The sequence below is a fragment of the Artemia sp. Qi Xiang Cuo genome, chromosome 16 (genome assembly GCF_049724085.1).
Source record: "Artemia sp. Qi Xiang Cuo chromosome 16, ASM4972408v1, whole genome shotgun sequence".
Taxonomy (NCBI): Eukaryota; Metazoa; Arthropoda; class Branchiopoda; order Anostraca; family Artemiidae; genus Artemia; species Artemia sp. Qi Xiang Cuo.
In genome coordinates this window covers 27392143-27414682 of record NC_142809.1, presented here as the reverse complement: position 1 = coordinate 27414682, position 22540 = coordinate 27392143, and the positions used below count along the sequence as shown (strand labels likewise).

At 36.9% G+C, this 22540-nt stretch overlaps 1 protein-coding gene across 3 annotated transcripts in view; it reads right to left on the bottom strand.

Annotated features, from left to right (window-relative positions):
- Nucleotides 1-22540, bottom strand: part of bbg (PDZ domain-containing protein big bang) — a 309605-nt gene that overhangs the window by 229369 nt on the left and 57696 nt on the right. For all 3 annotated transcript variants that reach the window (XR_016143110.1, XR_016143111.1, XM_089102679.1), the window contains exons 4-5: nucleotides 22048-22205; nucleotides 14137-14223 (exon numbers count right to left, since the gene is read on the bottom strand). Coding sequence is in view for 1 of the 3 variants with exons in the window: in XM_089102679.1 (XP_088958805.1) it covers nucleotides 14137-14223; nucleotides 22048-22205 (245 nt within the window). In the remaining 2 variants the exon portion in view is untranslated. The remainder of the gene's footprint in view (nucleotides 1-14136; nucleotides 14224-22047; nucleotides 22206-22540) is intronic.

The window sequence follows — 22540 nt, the reverse complement described above, 5'->3', positions numbered from 1 at the left end:
TAAGTTATGCCCTGGGGGGCATATAAGGTTTTATAAAAAGCGTTACCGTAGAAACTTCAAAAAGGGCACATTCGATTGGAAATAGAAAGCGCTAGTGCACTATTTAATAGTCGAAAACGATTGGAGGGCAACTAACGCCCCTCTCAAGCCTACCATTTCCCCAAGCACATCCAATCAAAATTTTGAGATAGACAATTTGTTCAACGTAGCTAAAAGTTCTGGAAATTAGGTCTTTGCCAGCGTTGTCGTAGAAACTTCAAAAAGGACTAGTGCCCTTATTAATAGTCAAAAGCGACTGGAGGGCGAATGCCCCCCCCCCCTACCCGTCATTTTCCCAAATACTTCCGATCAACATTTTGATATAGCAATTTTGCTGAACGTAGTTGAAGGGTCCGGACATTATGAATTTGAGTATGACAACCCCCAACAGCCCTCAGGGCTAAGGTTGTAAGTTATGCCCTAGGGGCATATAATGTCATACAGAAAATGTTGTCGTAAAAACTTAAAAAAGGGCTCTTTCGATTGGAAATTGAGAGGGATATTGCCCTTTTTAATAGTCGAAAGTAATCAGCGGGAGAATCAACCCCCCCCCCCCCTCAACGCCCACCATTTCCTTAAACATTTCCGATCAACATTTTGATAATAATAATAATAATAGCAATCTGTATTTAAAAGCCAATTAAAGCCATATACAAAAAGACAAATACTAAAGAAAAATTACACTTCATTTGACATCCTTCCCATCAATACAAAATTTCCTACTGACACAATATAACGGGGAGTCCTAGACCTCATTAACTCACAAAGTAGCCCATCTTCCCCCGCCTGGATAATTAATCCCCTTAAATGAGAGAGTTGCTTACACCGGAGGAGGAAATGGCCCAACCCATAATCATTTTCCCCGCATCTCAAGCAACTACACCCGGCCTCCGGACCTTCCCTCTTTTTCCTTGCAACCTAAGTATAAATTGGAAGACAATTTGCTCGAATCTGGATCCAAATCCTCAAATATTTATGGCCATTTTATTCAACTTAGTTGAAAGGTCTGGAAATTATGTCTTTGAGGATGACAACCCTCCCCCCACAGCCCTCATGACAAGGGTCGTAAGTTATGCCCTTGGGGCATATAAGGTTTTATAGAAAGTTTTGTCGTAGAAGCTTCAAAAAGGGATAATTCGATTGGAAATTGAGAGGAATAGTGCCTTTTTTATTAGCCGAAAGTGATCAGAGGGCAAATGTCCTTCCAACTGTTCCAAGCCTATCATATCTCCAAACACTTCCAATCAAAATTTTGATATACCCATTTTGTTCAGCCTATCAGAAAGGTCTGGAAATTATGTCTTTGAGGATAACAAATCCCCCCCCCCGGCCCTCAGGGAAAGAGTTGTAAGTTGTGCCCTGGGGACAAATAGGGTTTTTATAGAAAGTGTGGTCATATAAACTTCAAAGGGGGCTCAATGGATTGGTAAGCAGGCACTCTAGTGCTCTTTTTAAGATTCAAAATGATCATAGGGCAGCTGCCCTCTCCCCCTACACACACGTCATATTGTCCCGAAATGCGTCTAATAGAAATTTTGAAATAGCCATTATATTCAAAATAGTCTATAAATCATATAACAAGGCTTTTGGGTTTGAAACAAAACCAGAGTTTAGGGAGTTGTAAGTTATGCCCAAGGGGTATTAAAGGTTTCATGGAAGGAATGGTGGCTTAACTTCAGAATAGGCTCAGTCTTTCTTCCTGAAAAAGACTATCAAGGAGGCACACTTGTGCCTCTATAAAGAGGCGACCCACCACAATGTTAAGCGATTTCCGGTCCTAGCGGTCGTAGAGCGACAGCGGTGATCGCATTTTGTAGCCCAAGCTCCAACTAAGAAACGTGCGAAATTTCACCCCCCTCCGACTTTATCTTCATGGGTAAAAGTGGGCCAGAAGTTTCGACCCTCCGGCCACAGCCCCCCTTTAACGTTGTCCGATTGGGTTGAAATTTAGAGGTTAGGCTTTCCTAGGGCCCGGGAGCTTATCCTCGAAATTTCAGCTCAATCCGATCACTCCTTCCCTGTTTTCCAAAAACCAGATATAGCCACTTACAGTTCATTTCTCTTTTTTTTTATCAGCCACGCCTACAGGCCACAGTTGGCAACAGATCCGGGTGAATGAGGACTCATTCGAAGCGGAATTCGACCTCTTAGGGCCTTTTGATATTTTCAGACCGAAAAAATTATCCCCCGAATTTACATTTACGAAAAACCTCGTTTTCCTATAAGAGCCCATGTTAATTTTTCCCACCACAGCCCCCCTTTAACGTTGTCTGATTGGGCTGAAATCTAGAGGATAAGCTTTCCTGGGGCCTGGGAGCTTATCCTTGAAATTTCAGCTCAATCCGATCACTCCTTCCCTGTTTTCCAAAAACCAAATATCAAGTTTTGTGGGGATTTGCTTGCGTCAAAAATACATCGCACAGAATAAAAATAATGTAATGTCTCTGTGGTACAGTGGTCGCTATTCCTGACTGTCAGGCGGAAGATCCGAGTTCGATTCTCCGTCAGAGAAATTTTTTATATATTGAATTTAAAGTTTAAAAAGAAACTCAGTTTCTTTTTTAAATCCAATCTATTAAATCCTTCGGCTCAACAGGCGTCTCCAGAAAAATATCAAAGTCGGCCTTCAGGTTACAGGTAAGTCTCCACTGCTTTGATAACATGGGGCCTGGGGCGACTGATAAAAATCTTACTGTGCATTTGATTTGAGTGTTCAGGAATTAAAAGCCTTAACACAAGAATCTTCAAAAGCGGGGGGTTTGGGAGGAGGCAGTCCCCCATCTTTAACTCCTCAAAAGATCAGCTAACAGTTAGTCAAGCAATAATAAGTTATAAACTGTACAAAAAAGTGCAGAAATTATTTGAAAAAAACTACGCTCTCTAAAGAGTTAAAGAGGCTGAGTCACAAGTTCAAATCTTACAACGTACAGAGATTAGGAGGTGCAGTTGGGGGGCGGATGCCCCCAAACCCCCACTTCCGTATGTGAAAGGGGCTGTGCCCTCCACAACGCCTCGCTCTTTACGCTAAAGTTTTTATTGTTTAAAAAAAAGAGTTGTGAGAAAGTCAAAATTTAGCTTAAAGAGCGAGGCGTTGAGGAGGGCACAGCCCCTTTCATATACGGAAGAGGGGGTTGGGGGGGCGGCAGCCCCCCAACTGCACCTCCTAATCACTGTACGTTTTAAGGTTCGAACTTGTGACTCAGCCTCTTTAACTCTTTAGAAAACGTAGTTTTTTTCAAATAATGTCAATATAAAACGAACAGAAATCAATCAAAAATATATTTTTGCACAAATAAATTTTTCAAAAAAAATATAGAACTCCATTAAGCCAAAAATAGAATAAAATAATCTACCAAGCATACAATTACCACAAATCCTTATCAATAAATAAATGAAATCCAAAACAAACAGATATTAAAACAAGACAAACTCAAAACAAGCAAAAATTAATCTGAGTAGCGTTCTAAACCCTATGCTTTCTAAAAGCCAGAATGTAATTTGTACTTGACTGAAAAAAATTATTTTAAATGTTTTCACTTATAAATTTAAGAAAACAAAAATTAATTAAGATTTTAAGGAATAAATATCAGCATATTTAATTTAAACTGACAATGCACATTTTTTTCAGTAAATTCATTTGAATTTTTTTCAGTAAAGTACAAATTATATTCTGGCTTTTAGAAAGTATAGGGTTTAGAACCCTACTCGGGTTAATTTCTGCTCGTTTTGAGTTTGACGTTTTTAGTTTCTGTTTGTTTTAGGTTTCATTTGTTTATTGATACTGATTTATGGTAGTTGTATGCTTGGTAGATTATTTGATTCTATTTTTGGTTTAATGGAGTTCTTTACTATTTTTTGAAAAACTTATTTGTGCAAAAAGTTTTTTTGATTAATAACTATAAAACCTTGGAACCGTATGGCCTTTACTATAGGCAACGCTATACCGTTGCCTCTGAAAACTAAATTAGTCATAGGATATGAATGTCATATAAGTCCCCTTAGCCCCTCAATCATTTTAAAGTATCTCTTGCTCCCCTCCACAGTCTCTGAAAAATGTAAATAAAAAACACCTCAAATTTACTTATCAAGATACACTTCCGGTTTGTAAGCATCTTTGAACAATATACATGACATGTTTTTTACGTGATCCCATATAATCTCTAATCATGGAATATTTCCTGATATGGGCTAATATAGCTGTCACGTCCGTATTGCTTGTGCTATATACTATTCAGTACTACGGGTGCGCACGGTTAACACGTACCGTTACTGAGTCATTGCAATAGCGCTGACAGAGTAAAACTATATGGAGAAAAACTGGCAGATCTTCCAAACACTTCTTTTTTTAGCTCAGGCTCGCCTTTGATCCTATGGCATTGTATCGAAATTCTAAGATCACATTTCAACTAAAAATAGCCGAAAGCTCCAAATAATTCCATCTGGGGTGTTATGACCATAACGCCTCATCCCCTACCCTCTCACTTCCCCCTCCCTCACCCCGCAATTTTTTTTCAAAGAAAGGTAAGCATGTTCCACCTTATTTAAACCTAAATTACACAAGAATTTTCAGTTTGTATGATTGGAAGCTAAAAAGGTGAACTGGGAAATTCTATACAGAACGAGATAAGCCCTAATTTGGTGCCAAAATAAACTAAGTCCTGACTCAGTGCAAAAGGAAGCATAGTTAAAGCTGTTGAGTTTCAACGATGCGATGGAAAAAGCGGTTAAGTTCTGAATCAGTACAAAAATGAACGAAGCCAGAACCAGGTTCAAAACAAAGTAAGTCATGATGCGATGTAGAAAAGAAGTGATTTCCAAGTCAGTGCAAAAACTAGCCAAGTCTTGGACTTTGTGTAAAAAGGAGCGAAGTATTATCCTCCCAAATTTCACCAAATTCCTAACCGAAAGGTAGACAGGTAAAATTTCGTCCACATAGTAAACATGCAACGTCCCAACGGCCCATGACCAATGTAACACTCCCCTTCTCTTGTCACCAGCTTTTTAACCATTGGCACCAATAGAGGGTGGGGCAGGAAGCCCCTTGGTATTTTGAACATTAAAAAAATAGCCCATCTTCCCTGTATTTTGAAAAAAAAAATTTTCCCCCACAAAATCTTTGCGAATTGCAACCAATGTTTTTAACCAGAAGGTAAACATAAGACAGTGTGGTTTTCGTCAACATATGGGTTTAGGGTGGCCTGCCACCAAATATCCTCCCCCAAAGTTACCACCTTTGGACTTAACGCTTCAACCCTCTGATTATTTCAACAATACTATTTGTTTAATAGTATATTTATATCAAAAGAGAAAAGATAGTTATCGAGGTCAAGTATTGTATGATTTTCGCAATTAATAGCTATTCATCGAATTCCTATATATTTCTTAACATTTAGTCACTGAACAAAACTGCTATTGTTCAACAATTCAATGAATCACAATTGGTAATTATTAAGAACATCAGGATTTAAAAAAATACTCAGAAATAGATTTCTCTAGTTTCTTCTCGTTAACAATGATTATTATCAATACGGGTTGAGATGATATTCACTTAATATTGCCCTACTTTCATAAAATACCTCCTAAGATTTATTACTTAAAGTGCCTGACCCTTGCAAGCTACAACTCTGACCTTTGTTTGGCGGCTATTCCATAACGCAGACCGTAAACATAGTAAACAATGGCGACAGTTTTTTTCCACTAAATAATCCCGATAGCGGAGAATGAATGTTTATTGTGGTGTCCTAATAAAGACAATTTCTTTCCTTTTATTACTAAACGAATTCACTGTTTTAAAGTAAAGAGTAGTTATGCCTTTTGGATTTGGTGAAAACTGAATTTTAAAGACAGTCAAGCCGCGCGTGACCACAAACTCTAACTAAAGAGATATCTTTGACAAAAGTAACTACTATACACAAGGGCGTATCCAGGGGGGAGGTTATAATGATTAACCCCCCTCCAAAATGTTTGTCTGACTCGTAAAACGTGACAAAAATGGATATGAAAAAGTTTCAAGGCGTTTTGATTTTTTTTTTTTCCGCCCTCCCCCCCCCAAAAAAAAAAATCCGTGTGTGAAACACCACCGAAAAATAATCCGGTACTTGTTTAGTATATGGGCAACACGCGATAAGTGAAGTTCCGTTAATGTTAAAGAAATAAAACAAAATAGGATAAAAATATATTAGTTCAGAGACAAATTTGGGTTATATATTTGCACATTAGGGAGGGGGCGTAAAGCATAGCATATATTAAATACGTAACCTAACCTAGGTATCCTTTTTTGCCCCTTTAACCCCAAAAAAATAAAGTTTAAATCTTTGTCACGGAGTGAGCAATACCTCTCTAGGCAGCGGAAACCGGTTTTTCATATAGCATCTTTGAGATTCTATATGCGGTTCTTCTCGCGTGTTGCCCGGATTCTAAACAAGTGCCGAAAATCCTGGATAAGGCTTGGCATAACAAAAACTTATTGAGGCACCAATCCATTTGAGGCCAACATAGCTGCGCACGTTCACCCTCCATCCTAATCTATTCAAAGCCTCCCTCTTTACACTGTCCCAGATCCCATTTCCCTTAAATCTTTTCGTACGACATCCTCCCATCCCATTCGGGGACAACTTGCTTTTCTTTTGGCCCTAGACGGTTGGCCGAAAAGAAAAAATATTTGGGTATCTGTCGTCCTTCATCCGCAGAACGTGCCCTAGCCGTTCTGCAATATAGCCCTAGAAAGCGGGATTGAACCACGAAAACAAAAGTTTTCAAAGATTTGAGATACATTAAAATAATTATACATTTTAGGATGTTCGTGGTAATGAACTGTATGCAAGGAGCGACCTGGCTCAATAGTAACCGAAACCCATCAAAAGTTAGGCGCCTAAGAAAATTTGCCTTATTTTCAAAAAAAGGGGGAAACAACCCCTAAAAGTCATAGAACTTTAATGACAATTACACCATCAGATTCAGCGTATCAGAGAACCTTACTATATAGGTTTCAAGCTCCGATCAGCAAAAATGTGGAATTTTGTATTTTTGCCAGAAAAAAGATCGCGGATGCGTGTTTATTTGTCTGTTTTTTTTTTGTTTTTTTCCAGGGGTGATCGTATCAATCCAGTAGTCCTAGAATATCGTGAGAGGGCTCATTGAAAGAAATTAAAAAGTTCTAGTGCCCTTTTTAAGTGACCGAAAAAATTGGAGGGCAACTTGGCCCCCTCCCACACTCATTTTTCTCCCGGAGTCATCCAATGAAGATTTTGAGACAGCCATTTTGTCCAGCATAGTCGAAAATCTAATAAATATGTCTTTAAGGATAACTTAATGCCCCACAGTTCCCGAGGGAAGGGATGCAAGTTATGAACTTCGCCATTGTTTACATATTAATTATAAAAACTTTTCCCACAAAATAAGTTTTTCAAAGAAAAGTAAAGAACTCCATTAAAACAAAAATGAGCAAAAAAAATCAAATAATCTACCAAGCTTGAAACTACCACAAATCAGCATCGATTAATAAATGAAACCCAAAACGAACGGAAATTACAATAAATAACCGAGTCAAACTCAAAACGAGCAGAAATTAACATGAGTAGGGCTCAAAAACCCTATGCCTTCCCAAGGCCAGAACATAATTTGCACTTTACTAAAAAATATAAATGTTTTTACTTTAAAAACTTTAATAAATCAAATAATATTAATATTTTGATTACTAAATATCAGTAGATGTATATTAAACTGACAATTCACATTCATTTGTATTTTTTTCAGTAAAGTGCAAATTATATTCTGGCCTTGGGGAGGCGTAGCATGGGTGCCCATAAGCTGAATTCCAGGGGGGGGGGCAAACTTCGTATAATTGCTACTTAAATGCTATATAATAGAAATCTCAGAACAAAAATATAAAAATTAGGCAGCATCATTCAGACCGGGGGGGGCAACACCCCCCCCAGCCCCCCTATATGGGCCCCCAAGTGGCATAGGGGTTTTGTGCCCAACTCATGTTAATTTATGCTCGTTTTGAGTTTGGCTCGGTTATTTACTGTAATTTCTGTTCGTTTTGGGTTTCATTTATTTATTAATGCTGATTTGTGGTAGTTTCACGCTTGGTAGATTATTTTATTTTTGCTCATTTTCGGTTTACTGGAGTTCTTTACTTTTCTTTGAAAAACTTACTTTGTGGAAAAAGTTTTTTTTAATTAATTTCTTTTCGTTTTATATTGACATAGTCTTTTCAGGGAAAAAGAAAATAATACTTTAAATCTTTTCGTTTTTTTAAAGACTTTATAGTTTGGCCTGTTATTTGTATGCAGGCGAAAAATTTTCAGCAATTTTTAACAACATACACCCTTTTAAAAATCTCGACACAAATAGTAATATTTAATTTAGTTTCATACCTCCTCTAGCTGACCTGAAATAGAAAACTTCATAGCATTCGCAAAAAAATCGTGTTTACTTTCTTTGATAGCTTGGATACACTTACACTATTTTGATTTGGCTAAATTTTAAGAGCAGAAGTAGCCCCGAAAGTTTGAACATAAGAGCAGAAGTAGCCCCGAAAGTTTGAACAAATACCCTCAATCGTTCTTGGGATACTGCTGAGATGCCTTATGGGGAATTAGTATTAACACAGTGCATTTTGATTTAGTCTTAAGGAAATACTTAGTTTTTAAACTTAATGGGCAAATGGTAGGGTGGGCGTGGGAAGGGGACTAGTTGCCCTCCAATCACTTTCGACTATTAAAAAGGATATTAGCCCTTTCTATTTTCAATTGAACGAACCCTTTTTAAAGTTCCTACGACAACTCCTTCGATACGAAGTGCCCTAGTCTAAACAAAAAAAAACAATAATAATAATACTTTGTACCCACATCTATCTTTCCTAAGAAAATGTCAAGCCTTGCAATCACTTTCGACAATTAAAAAGGGCACTAGCCCTTTCAATATCCAATCGAAAGAACCCTTTTTGAGTTTCTACGACAACGCTTTCTACAAACACCTTATATGCTCCCAGGGCATAAATTACAACCCTTGCCCCAAGGGCTGTGAGGGGGTTTTCATCTTCAAAGACCTAATTTCCAGAACGTTCAACTACGTTAAACAAAACGGCTATCCCAAAATTTTGATTGGATGTGTTTGGGGAAATGGTGGGCGTGAGAGGGGCGTTAGTTGCTCTCCAATCACTTTCAACTAATAAAAAAGGCCCTAGCTCTTTCAACTTCCAATCGAATGAGCCATTTTGAAGTTTCTACGACAAGGATTTCAATAAAAACCTTATAAGCCTCCAGGGCATAGCATACAACCCTTGCCCTGAGGGCTGGGGGGGGGGGTTGTCATTCTCGAAGATGTGGTTTCAGGACCTTTCAACTACGTTGAACAAAATGATTATCTCAAAATTTTGATTGGATGTGTTTTGGGGAAATGGTGGGCGTGAGAGGGGGGTTACGTGCCGTCCAATCACCTTCGACTATTAAAAAGGGCACTAGCCGTTTCAATTTCCAATCGAATATTTCCTTTTTGAATTTTCTACGACAACGCTTTCTATAAAAAAAAACTTATATGCCCCCAGGGCATAACTTGCCCTGGGGGCTGTGGGGGGAGTGTCATCCTCAAAAACATAATTTCCAGACTCTTTAACTACGTCGAGCAAAATGGCTATCTGAAAATTTTGATTGTATGTGTTTGGGGAAATGGTGGGTTTGAGAGGGGTGTTAGTTATCCTCCAATCACATTTGACTGTTAAAAAAGCGTCCAAGCCCTTCTAATTTCCAATCGAATGAGCCCTTTTTGCAGTTTCTACAATATCACTATCTATAATAACCTTATATGCCCCCAGGGCATAACATACAACCTTTGTCCCGAGGGCTCTGAGGGGATTATAATCCTCAAATACCTAATTTCTAAAACTTTCAACTATTTTGAAAAAAATGACTATCTATAACTTTTGATTGGATGTGTTTGGGGAAAGGGTGTGCGTGAGAGGGGTGTTAGTTGCCCTCCAATCACTTTCGACTATTAAGAATGGCACTAGCCCTTTTAATCTCCAATCGAATGAGCCCTTTTTCAAGTTTCTACGACAAAGATTTCAATAAAAACTTTATATGCCCCCAGGGCATAACTTACAACCCTTACCCTGAGGTTTGTGGGGGGAGTGTCATCCTTAAAGATATAATTTTCGGACCTTTCAAATACTTTGAACAAAAAGGCTATCTCAAAATTTTGATTGGATGTGTTTGGATAAATGGTGGGCCTGGAAGGTGTGTTAGTTGCCTTCCAATCACTTTCGACTATAAAAAAAAGGCACTAGCCATTTCAGTTTCCAATCAAATAAGCCCTTTTGGAAATTTCTACGACAAAACTTTCTATAAAAAATCTTAGATACCCTCAGGGCATAACTTACAACCCATGCCCTGAGGAATGTGGGTGGGGGGGGGGGTGTCATTCTGAAAGCCCTAATTTCCAGAACTTTCAACTACGTTGAACAAAATGGTTATCTAAATTTTTATTGGATGTGTTTGGGGAAAAGGTGGGCGGGAGAGGGGGGTTAGTTGCCCTCCAATCACTTTCGAATTTTAAAACGGGCACTATCCCATTGAATGGTGGGCGTGGAAGGGGTGTTAGTTGCCTTCCAATCACTTTCGACTATTTAAAAATGGCACTAGCTGTTCCAATGTCCAATCGAATGATCCCTTTTCCAAGTTTGTACGACAAATCTTTCGATACGAAGTGCCCTGGTATGGAAGAAAAAAATAAATAAGACATCGTGCCAACATCGTTCTTTACTTGGGCAGCGCTATTGCGCTGCCTATGATAGTATTGGTTTATGGGAAGTATACAGACATTTCAGGAGGGATTTTTTTCTGGTGTGGGGGGGGGGCAGAGGAGGGGGTTACGGGAGAAGGTGTTTCCATGGAGAATGTTTATTTGGGGGAAGGAAAACTTTTATGAAGGGGGCGCCGAATTTCCCAGCATTATTTAAAAACGATCAGAAATTAAATAAAAAAACAAGTTTTTTCAACTGAAAATAGGGAGCAACATTACAACTTAAAACGAGCAGAAATTAGTACGTATATGAAGGGTTTCTCCCCCTAATCAATACCTCGCTCTTTACGCTAAAGTTTTTTTTTAGTACTTTCAAAAGAGCTATCTATTTTAATTAACCGGCCTTTGTGATTTGAGGGGTTTGTGATTCGAACAGAATTCGAACTCTAACGTAAAGAGGTAGGTATGACTAGGGGGCGAACTCCCTAATATACGTAATAAAAACATACGAATATAGAAGTTCGTTACGTACGTTAATTCGTAAGTACGTCAGAACAAAATTTCGAGAAAGCCATTTAGCCAGACAAAAGTGAATTAATATGCAAATTTTGTTTTAATTATTCATATACGGTGAGCCAAAATCAAAGCTGCATTAATTCAAAAACGTTCAGAAATTAAATAAAAAAACAAGTTTTTTTTAACTGAAAGTAGGGAGCGACATTAAAACTTAAAACGAACAGAAATTATTCCGTATATGAAAGGGGCGGTCCCCTTCTCAACGCCACGCTCTTTACCCTAAAGTTTGACTCTGTCTCGAACCTAATTTTTAAAACGACAAAAAACTTTAGCGTAAAGAGCGAGGCGTTGAGGAGGGGACCGGCCCTTTCACATACGGAATAATTTATGTTCGTTTTAAATTATAATGTCGCTCCTTACTTTTAGTTAAAAAAAACTTGTTTTTTTTTATTTAATTTACATGTAAGATTTATCAAACAGTTCGTGGTAACAAACTGTAAGTAAGGAGCGATACGGCTCAATAGTAACCGAAACATCCAAGAAACAGAGTTTTGATAGCAATGGGCACATCAAAAGAATTGTTTTCGTGCTTATTCAAAATATGCAACATCCATCAAATTTAATGTTACCCATCAAAAGTTACAAGCCTGAGAAAATTTGCCCATTTTAGGATAAAGGGGGAAAACAACCCCAAAAAATCAAGTGATCTTAATAAAAATGACACAATCAGATTCAGCATACCAGAGAATTCTACTGCAGAGGTTTCAAGCAAATTTTTCCTTTCGGTCACGGATGCTTTTTTTTTAGGGCTGATCGTATCGAACAAGGGATCGTAGAAGATCATGAGAGGGCTCATTTGATTGGAAATCAAAATTGTTTTGCCCTTTTTAAGTGACTAAAAATATTGGAGGGCTGCTATCCCCCCTCCCACGCTCCTTTTCTCCCTAAAGTCGCCCGAAAGAAATTTTGAGATAGCCATTTTTTATTCAGCATAGTAAAAAAATCTAATAACTATGTCTTTGAGGATGACTTGAACCCCACAGTCCCGGGGGAAAGGCTGTAAGCTATGAACTTTGCCTATTGTTTGCATGTAGTATTGGTTATTGAGAAGTTCACAGACGTTTTTCAGGGAAGAATTGTCTGGTGGACTGGAGGGGGGTTACATTAGAGGATATTTTTATGGAGGAATTTTTTGTGAGAGGGGAGGAAATTTTCCATGGAGGGGAGCTGGATTTCCCGATATTATTTAAAAAAGATCAGAAATTAAACAACAAAAAAGTTTTTTTCAACTGAAAGTAAGGAGCAACAAAAAAATTGAAAACAAACAGAAATTATTACGTATATGAGGGAGGTTGCCCTCTTCTCAATACCTCACTCTTTACGCTAAAGTTTGACTTTTTGTTCCAGTTATTTAAGAATGACTCCTGAAACACAAAGGCCGTTTAAATAGAATAATAAATTCTTTTGAAAGTTCTAGGAGCGACTTACTTAAAAGTAAGGAGCGACTCGGCGTAATAGTAACCGAAACTTTAAATACCAGACTTTTGATAACAAATGGTACATCAAAAGCTTTTTATCCTGATTCCAAATACATCAAATTCATTAAGTCTAATGTTACCCATCGAAAACTACGAGCCTGATGAACTTTGCCTGATATTCGAAGAACAAGAGAAACAACCCCAAGGAGTATAGCGATCTTATTGAAAATCACACTATCAGATTCAGCATATAAGAGAACCCTACTGTTCAGGTTTTAAGCTCATATATACAAAAATGTTGAATTTTGTAGTTTTTTGCTAGAAGAACGATGTGGATGTGTGTTCGTTTTTTTTTTTTACTTTTTTTTCCCAGAGGTTATCGTAGCGAACCAATGATCCTAGAAGATAAGGAGGTGGATCATTCAAGCGAAAATGAAAAGTTCTAGTGCCCTTTTCGAGAGACCAAAAAGATTAGAGGACAACTATATCCAGAAATAGACGGAAATTTTTAGGGAGGTATTTTCTGCAGGGGTGAAGGGGGTGATTATTCCGTGAAGAGAGAGGTTTCTGTTGGAATTTTACAGGAGAAGTTTTACACAAGGACGGGAGGGGAGTGAATTTCCTTGCATGATTTCAAAAACGGTCAGAAATTAAATAATGAAAACAATTTTTTCCACTGAAAGTAAGGAACAACTAAAACAAACAAAATTATTCCGTATATTATGGGGGCTGCCCCTCCTCAAACCTCGATCTTTGCGCTAAGTTTGTTTTTTGTCATAACTCTTTAAGAAACACTTTAGAAAGGACTTTATTTTCTTTAGAAAACACAAGGAATCAAAATCCGTGGCTGTAACGTTAATCATGAATCATGCGTTGCGAAAAGTAGACGATCCAAAAGTATTGGTGTGACGAACCCGGAAAAGAATTTTTATTTTTTAACATCATTTGAATGATTATTAAATAGACGAAGTAGTAGATTACCCCGGAGATAAACTGGGTGTGGGTCAATAATAAAAAAGAATCAGTTTCATTGGATAGCTTGAATAAGAAGTGCCCCTAAATTCTGTAAAATTCAGGATTTCAGTGTGGGGGCGGGTCCCGATGCTCTCTTCCTGCATACCTCCCCAGTGGTAGTGGAATTCTTTTATTAACGGCAGATCATTACCACACAATCTAACACGGGGTGTCCTAGAGTATCACCGACAGATATATATATATATATATATATATATATATATATATATATATATATATATATATATATATATATATATATATATATATATATATATATATATATATATATATATATATATATATATATCTTTGCGTGTAGGAATGTATGCAAATGACTTACCTTCTATTTGTTCCTTTTTATTTTCTAGCATTGCTTTATTATGTATAGCTAGTTTGACACTAATTTGCTTCCGTTCTTGGGCCGAACCTGAGAAAAACGACAAGAATCTTAGGAATGATTTATTAATATGTTCAACTCAGATTAGACAGGCAAAGAAGAATGCAATAACAACTGAAACATTTCTTTCCCATATATGGTGGTTGATGCTTGCGTCTTTAGGATACCAGTTTTTTACGATGAGTGATTGGATACTTATGTCAAGAGAGCAATCGTCAAAACTTAATCAAGAGGTCACATTGATCAATCTCGACACGTTCGAATCTGAAGACTTTTCAATCTTAAAGTTTCCCAAATTTCTAAAGTCGCAGGACATTCAAAGACATTCTAAAACAAGAGACGGTATTTGCCCCCCCCCTGAAATAAAAAAAGGCAAATTGTCTTGTATTTAAGCGTAGATAGTTTCCATGTAATCAATTTGCCCCAACTATTTTTTCAGTTCGACAAAAAGAGAAGAAGAAGAAGGAAAAAAGAGAGAGAGAGGGAGAGAAAGAGAGAGAGAGAGAGAGAGAGAGAGAGAGAGAGAGAGAGAGAGAGAGAGAGAGAGAGAGAGAGAGAGAGATTGAGAATGGATCCTTAACCCACAGAGAGCAACAAATATACAGACACAGAGGAACTGTATGGCCACAATGCCTAATTTTCTTTAAAACCTGAGGAAAAGATCAAAGCATAATTTTTTTTGGAACTAATTATATAATACACACTCGAGAACTTTTATCGCGAACATGAGACAATAACCGGTTTTCACGGTGTTTATACGAGACTATTAGCTTCGGCTCGGTGGGAAACTACATTATAGCTATATTTTAATTAAATATTTAGTTATCATGTTGGTTCGGTTAGGTTACATATTTATTATAATACGCTCTGGGCCGCTCCCCTTCCATAATTCTTTATTGTAGTTTTCATAATTTTGTTACTAAAGTATTGTATTTTCATCATATTTTGTTTTATTTCATTAGCATTCACCAAACTTCACTTCTCGAGTGTGCATTATATAACACATAAGTACCATTTTTTATGTGCGCTTGTCTCTAAAATTCAATCTTTTTTGTAAGGATTTAGAAATTTGGGTAAAACGTTGTAAATTTTGAATATTTTTCAATCTTTTTAGAGTAGGCTATGTTTAGGTGGCAAGACGTTTCTGGAAAAAATAGCGTGGAAACTAGCATATGGCTCTACTAAGGTAGTTTTAGATAGAATGGAATGGAGGAAGACCAATTGGTAACGCATCAGCCCCAAGTGATCCAACGTTGTGATGAACTAAATAGCAGCAGAAAATATTTAAACTCATAATCACAGTTTATATACATATCCAGTATGATCTTTCCCTATCTCACCCATTATAAAAACCCGGACCAAGGTGCGAGTGCTCCAGAGAACGTTTTTGCAGATAGAAACATAAGCGGAATCAGATCTTTTCACGGGTAGATAATTCAGACTGTGATCTAATCGGAAAAAAGTGGAAACCCGCTTTTATGAATAATGCACTTAGTTGGAAACAATCGGAAACAGACTAACCGTCTAATGCAGAAAGAAGTGGGAGGAGCTTTTTGTTCGTACCGAGAATGAAGACCAGAAATGATCTGCGATAAACTTACTGGATAATTATATAAACTGTGCTGATAATGTACTAATTATCTTATATCCAAACATGAAAACAAAAAATTAGAGTCAGCGCACAAGTGGGGACTTGGCAAAAAGCGAAGAGGCTCGCATGTATTTTTGTTATATTTCCATCGGCTATTCCGACTGGAAGAGGTGGTCGTAGAAACTTGAGAGAGGCTATGGTGTCGGAACAAAATTTCCAGATAGCTATTTTGCTCTGCATAGCCGAAAGATCCAGTAGATAGGCCTCCAGATATGACGTGAATCATGGAACCCTAGAGAAAAGGGGCCTAAATGATGAGAATTGCCCTTTGCCCACAGACAAGTTTTATAGTAGAAAAAGATAGGCGTGTTTGCGCTGGGCTGTCCCATCGGCTTGAAAATTTCAGGAATAGTTCCTTAGGCCAAGAAGAACTCAAAGTTTGTTGGGTGATTATGGGTGCTATTGGGGCTAAAATGGGTCTATACCCTCTCTGACTGGTTTGAAACTTAAACAAGTAAGTCCCTGGGTCCAATAAAACCAAATAAACCACAAATTTGTGGTAAAAAAGGGCCAAAAGTCAAAATTAAAACCATCGGAAAATCTTGGGTCAAGAAGAACTTAATGACCCAAATAATAGAAAAAAAGATCTGGGTAACGAAAAAAGCTCAATAGAACTGGTTTTTCTAACAGCTTGAAACTTTCATTCATAAATATCTGGATCAAGGGGATCCTAATGTACAAAACAAATTTATGTCGTTGGTACGGAACCACCAAAAAGTGCCTTAGAACTGCCTTTGTTTCTAATCAGCATTAAACTTCTGTCCAGAAGTCCTTGGGCCAACGGAGCCCCAAAGCACCAAAAAAAATAAATTAAAAATGTTTGTTCGCCACAGAAAATGGGGCCCGAAATAGGAAAACAAGATTAGTTCGAACCGCTCCAAAACTATTCATTAAATCCTTCGGTCCAAATTTACCAAAAAAAAAAATTCAAGCTGGATTTCAGTCCTCTTAAAATGGAGCCCGAAATCAAACAGTTCGTGGTAACGAACTGTAAGTAAGGAGCGACCCGGCTCAATGGTAACCGAAACTCTAAAAAACGGAATTTTGATACCAATAGATACATGAAAAGAATAAAATTTTAATTCTGATTTCAAAAATATAAGTTTTATCAAGTTTAATCTTACCCATCAAAAGTTACGCGCCTGAGAAAATTTGGCTGATTTTCGAAAAAAGGGGGAAAGACCCCCTAAAAGTTATAGAAACTTAATAAAAATCACACCATCATATTCAGTGTATCAGAGAACCCTCCTGTACAGGTTTCAAGCTCCTATCTACAAAAATGTGGAATTTTGCATTTTTTGCCAGAAGAAAGATCACGGGTGCGTGTTTATTTTTTTTTTTTTTTTTTTTTTCCCCGGGGTGATCGTATTGAACCAGTGGTCCTAGAATATTGTAGGAGGGCTCATTGGAACGGAAATAAAAGTTCTAGTGCCCTTTTTAAGTGACCAAAAAAAATGGAGGGCAACTAGGCCCCCTCCCACGCTCATTTTTTTCCGAAAGTCACCCGATCAAAATTTTGAGATAGCCATTTTATTCAGCATAGTCGAAAATCTAATAAATATGTCTTTTAAGATGACTTAATCCCCCACAGTTCCCAGGGGAAGGGCTGCAAGTTATGAACTTTGCCCATTGCTTACATATTGTATTGGTTATTGGTAAGTATACAGACATTTTCAGGAAGAATTTTTTTCTGGTAGGGGGGGCTGAAGGAGGGGGTTACTCTGGAGAATCTTTCCGTGGAGGATGTTTCTTTGGGGTAAGGGACATTTCTATGAAGGGGGCGCCGGATTTCCAAGCATTTTTTAAAATATGATCAGAAATTAAATTAAAAAAACAAGTTTTTTCAACTGAAAGTAAGAAGCAACATTAGAACTTAAAATGAACAGAAATTATTACGTATATGAGGGGGTTCTCCCCCAAGTCAATACCTCGCTCTTTACGCTATAGTTTTTTTTTAGTGCTTTCAAAAGAGCTATCTATTCTAATTAACGGCCTTTGTGATTAAAGGGTCATTTTTAAAGAATTGGAACAAAATTCGAACTTTAGCTTAAAGAGCAAGGTATTGACTAGGGGGCAAACTCCCTAATATACGTATTATAAATGTATGAATATAGAAGTTCGTTGCGTAAGTTAATTCGTAAGTTACGTATATTTATTACTAATAAAAACCTTCGTAAATAAAATTCAACAAGTTTCGAGAAAGCCATTTAACAAAACAAAATTAAAATTAATATGAAAATTTCTTTTTAATTATTCATGCACGGTGAGCCAAAATCAAAACCTGAATTAATTAAAAAACGTTCACAAATTAAATAAAAAAAAACAAGTTTTTTTAAACTGAAAGTAAGGAACGACGTTAAAACTTAAAACGAACAGAAGTCAGTCCGTATATGAAAGGGACTGTCCCCTCCTCAACGCCTCGCTCTTTGCGCTAAAGTTTGACTTTCTAACAACTCAATTTTTTTTAAACAATAAAATTTTGTTTTAATTGCAAGTTTTTTTAATTAACTTTAACGAAATTCACACCATCAGATTCAGCTTATCAACGAACATTATTAAAGAAGCTTCAAACTCCTATCTGCAAAAATGTGGAATTTGGCATTTTTAATTAACTTTAACGAAAATTACACCATCACATTCAGCTTATCAGATAACCCTATTAAAAAGGTTTCACGCTCCTATCTGCAAAAAGGTGGAAATTTGCATTTTTTGCTGGAAGAAAGATCACGATGCGTGTTTTTTTTCAGGGGTGATCGTTTCGACCCAGTGGTCATAAAATATTGTGAGAGGGCTCATTCAAACGGAACTTAAAAGTTCTAGTGCCCTTTTTAAGTGACCAAAAAATTGGAGGGCAGCTAGATCCACTTCATTTTTTTTTAACAAAGTTACTTGATTGAAATTTTGAGATAGCCTTTTGGTTCAGCCTACTCGAAAAATGTAAAAACTATGTCTCTAAGGATGACTTAACCCCCCACAGTCCCAAGTGTAAGGGCTGCATGTTTCGAACTTTGCCCATTGTTTACATATAGTATAGGTTATTGCGAAGTATACAGATATTTCCCGGGGGGATTTTTTCTGGAAGGGGGGGGGGATGGGGGAGTTGTTTTACGTGGGAGGGTCTTTCCATAGAGGAATTTTTAACGGGGAAGAGAATTTTTCATGAAGGGGGTGCCGGATTTCCCAGCATTATTTAAAAAACGATCAGAAATTAAATTAAAAAAAAAAAATGTTTCTTCAACTGAAAGTAAGGAAGAACATGAAAAGCTTTACTAACAGAAATTATTACATATATTAGGGGGTTCGCCCTGTCGTCAATACCTCGCTCTTTACATTAAAGTTTTTCTTAGTACTTTCAAAAGAGTTATTTATTCCAATTAAACAGCCTGTGTGATTATCGCATAAAGAAGCGAGGGGGCGAACCCCCTCATATGCGTTTATCAAACCGAACAGAAATTATTCTGTATATGAAGGGTTGCCTCGTCTTCAATACCTTGCTGTTTTTGCTATATTTCTACTGTTTATCCCATTTTTTAAGAACGGCTACTGAAACACACGGGCCGTATAATTAAAATAGGTAGCCTTATTAAAAGTCCTAACAGCTATAGCTTAGACCATTCGACATCAGATCGAGAGATCACTGGTTCAAACATGTCCACTGATATTAGTCAGAAAAAAGTGAACAGCTTCGACATTTTAACGGAAGGTAATAATTTTTTTAACATAAAATTACTTTTTTTTTAACACAAAATAACTTCTTTTTCTCTTGTTGGCTTTCTAAAGAAGAGAATCGTATGTGCAAAGCTCAGCACCTTTTTTTTTCTTTTTTGTGTGTCTTCCATTTTGTCGTATTTCTTCTGCCCATAGTAAAAGTATTTGACCCAGTGGTCCTAGAATATCGTAAGAGGGCTCATTGGAACAGAAATTAAAAGTTCTAGTGCCCTTTTTAAGTGACCAAAAAATGGAGGGCAACTAGGCCCCCTCCCACGCTCATTTTTTTCTCAAAGTCACCCAATTAAAATTTTGAGATAGCTATTTTGTTCAGCATAGTCGACAATCCAATAAATATCTCTTTTACGATGACTTAATCCCCCACAGTCCCCAGGGGAAGGGCTGCAAGTTAAGAACTTTGCCCATTGCTTACATATTGTATTGGTTATTGGGACGTATACAGACATTTTCAGGAAGGATTTTTTTCGGGTGGGGGTGAGTGGGCGGGTGGAAGGGGCTAATCGGGAGAAACTTTACGGGGAGGATGTTTATTTGGGGGAAGGGACATTTATATGAAGGGGCGCCTGATTTCCAAGAATTAGTTAAAAAACGATCAGAAATTAAATAAAAAAAAAGTAGTTTTTTCAACTGAAAGTAAGAAGCAACATTAGAACTTAAAATGAACAGAAATTATTACGTATATGAGGGGGGGCTCCCCCAAGTCAATACCTCGCTCTTTACGCTACAGTTTTTTTTAGTGCTTTCAAAAGAGCACTAAATCTATTCTAATTAAACGGCCTTTGTGATTCAGGGGTGTGTGAATTAAATTTTTTTTTAACTTTTAACGTAACGAGCGTGGTATTGACTAAGGGGAGAACACCATCATATACGTAATAACATATACGTAATAAAACAAAAAAAAAAAAAAACAAGCGATACAGCTCAATAGTAAGCCAAACTTTTAAAAACGGAACTTTGATGTCAATAAATGTATCAAAAGAATGGGCTTATAATGCTGATTCTAAATATATTAATTTTATTAAGTTTAGTATTACTCATCAAAGGCTACGAGCCTGAGAAAATTTAACTGATATTTTAAAGAGGGGGGAAACATCCACTAAAAGTGAAAAAATTTTAATGAAAATCACACCGTCAGATTCAGCGTATCAGAAAACCCTATAACATAGGTTTCAAGCTCATATCTGCAAAAATCTGCAACTTTTTATTTTTTGCCAGAAGAAAAATATACGAATATAAAAGTTCGTTACATAAGTTAATTTGTAAATTAAGTCAGAACCAAATTTAGAGACTGCCATTTAGCAAAAGAAAAGTAAAATTTTTATGCAAATTTTGTTTACTTATTCAATGACGGCGAGCCAAAATAAAAGCTGCATTAACTAAAAAACGATCAGAAATTAAATAAAAAATACAAGTTTTTTAAACTGAAAGTAAGGAGCGACATTAAAACTTAAAACGAACAGAAATTATTCCGTATATGAAAGGGGCTATCCGCTCCTCAACGTCTCGCTCTTTACGCTAAAGTTTTTTATTGTTTAAAAAAATAAAGTTGTGAGACAGAGTCAAACTTTAGCGTAAAGAGCGAGGCATTGAGGAGGGGACAGCCCCTTTCATATACGGAATAACCAAATTTAATCCCCCGGCGAGCCAAAATAAAAGCTGCATTAACTAAAAAACGATCAGAAATTAAATAAAAAAAACAAGTTTTTTAAACTGAAAGTAAGGAGCGACATTAAAACTTAAAACAAACAGAAATTATTCCGTATATGAAAGGGGCTGACCCCTCCTCAACGCCTCGCTTTTTACGCTAAAGTTTTTTATTGTTTTAAAAAACAAAGTTGTGAGACAGAGTCAAACTTTAGCATAAAGAGCGAGCCGTTGAGGAGGGGACAGCCCCTTTCATATACGGAATAATTTCTGTTCGTTTTAAGATTTAATGTCGCTCCTTACTTTCAGTTTAAAAAATTTGTTTTTTTTATTTAATAGGAAAAAAAAAAACTACGGCTTGAACATGAATTATCGTATATGTGAAATAGGGTGCCGCCATTAAATCCCCCCCTCTTTACGCTAAAGCTTCTACATATTAAAGATATTGATTATTTTCTCACTAGATTATAAATTAAACTGTAAGGTAAAGAGCGGGGACTTAAGAGTCCCCTCGTACATAGAATAATTGGTGTTCCTTTTAAATGTTCATCTTGCTTCTTTTTTTCTTTTGAACACAAACATATGTTTTATATTCAAAGGCGTTAAGAAACAGTAAGTACACGGGTCCTAAAACATAAGTTTTTCCTTACGCACCACTCATCTTAAATGTTAATCCATTCCTTAAGCATAATAGATTAATTAGTTTGTATAATAGATTGATTGATCGAAAAAGGAAACACAATTACAATGAAAGATTATGGTTAAACCTTTTTATGACTGAATCTGTGCCAGCTTTTGAAAACTTGTCAGATTACAAAGGCATAACGTACCTTTTGTGTTTCTGATATCAGCAATTTTGGTTAAAGGGTGGGTAGGGATAATAGCCGAAGCTGGTGCCATGTCACGAACTTTTGATGTTGCTCTTCTCCGGGGCGACTCAGATTTGACACGCATGCGTGAAGTAGGCAAACTCATATCCGATACGGAGCTAGAATGTAAAACAACTTATTTTTTTTTTAAAGTTCAAGATCAAGACCACCGAGAGGTGAGTTCTGTAGCAGAAAGTTTTTATGCACCCTTCCCCCTATCAGGCCTTTTAGAAACCCAAGTTCTGTGTGAACTTGGCCATTTTGTATCCTCTGTTAAGATTTCTTCTGATGAATTAAAATTCGACTCCAAGGATGAGATAATAGATTTATTAGAAAGGAAAGATATGGGAGGCAGGGAGGTATAAAAAGACTTGGAAGGTTCCTGACGATGGGTATAGAACATAGAGAAAGGTTTTTTGAAGTTTAAGGAAGAGGGTGATAGTTTACTAGCCTA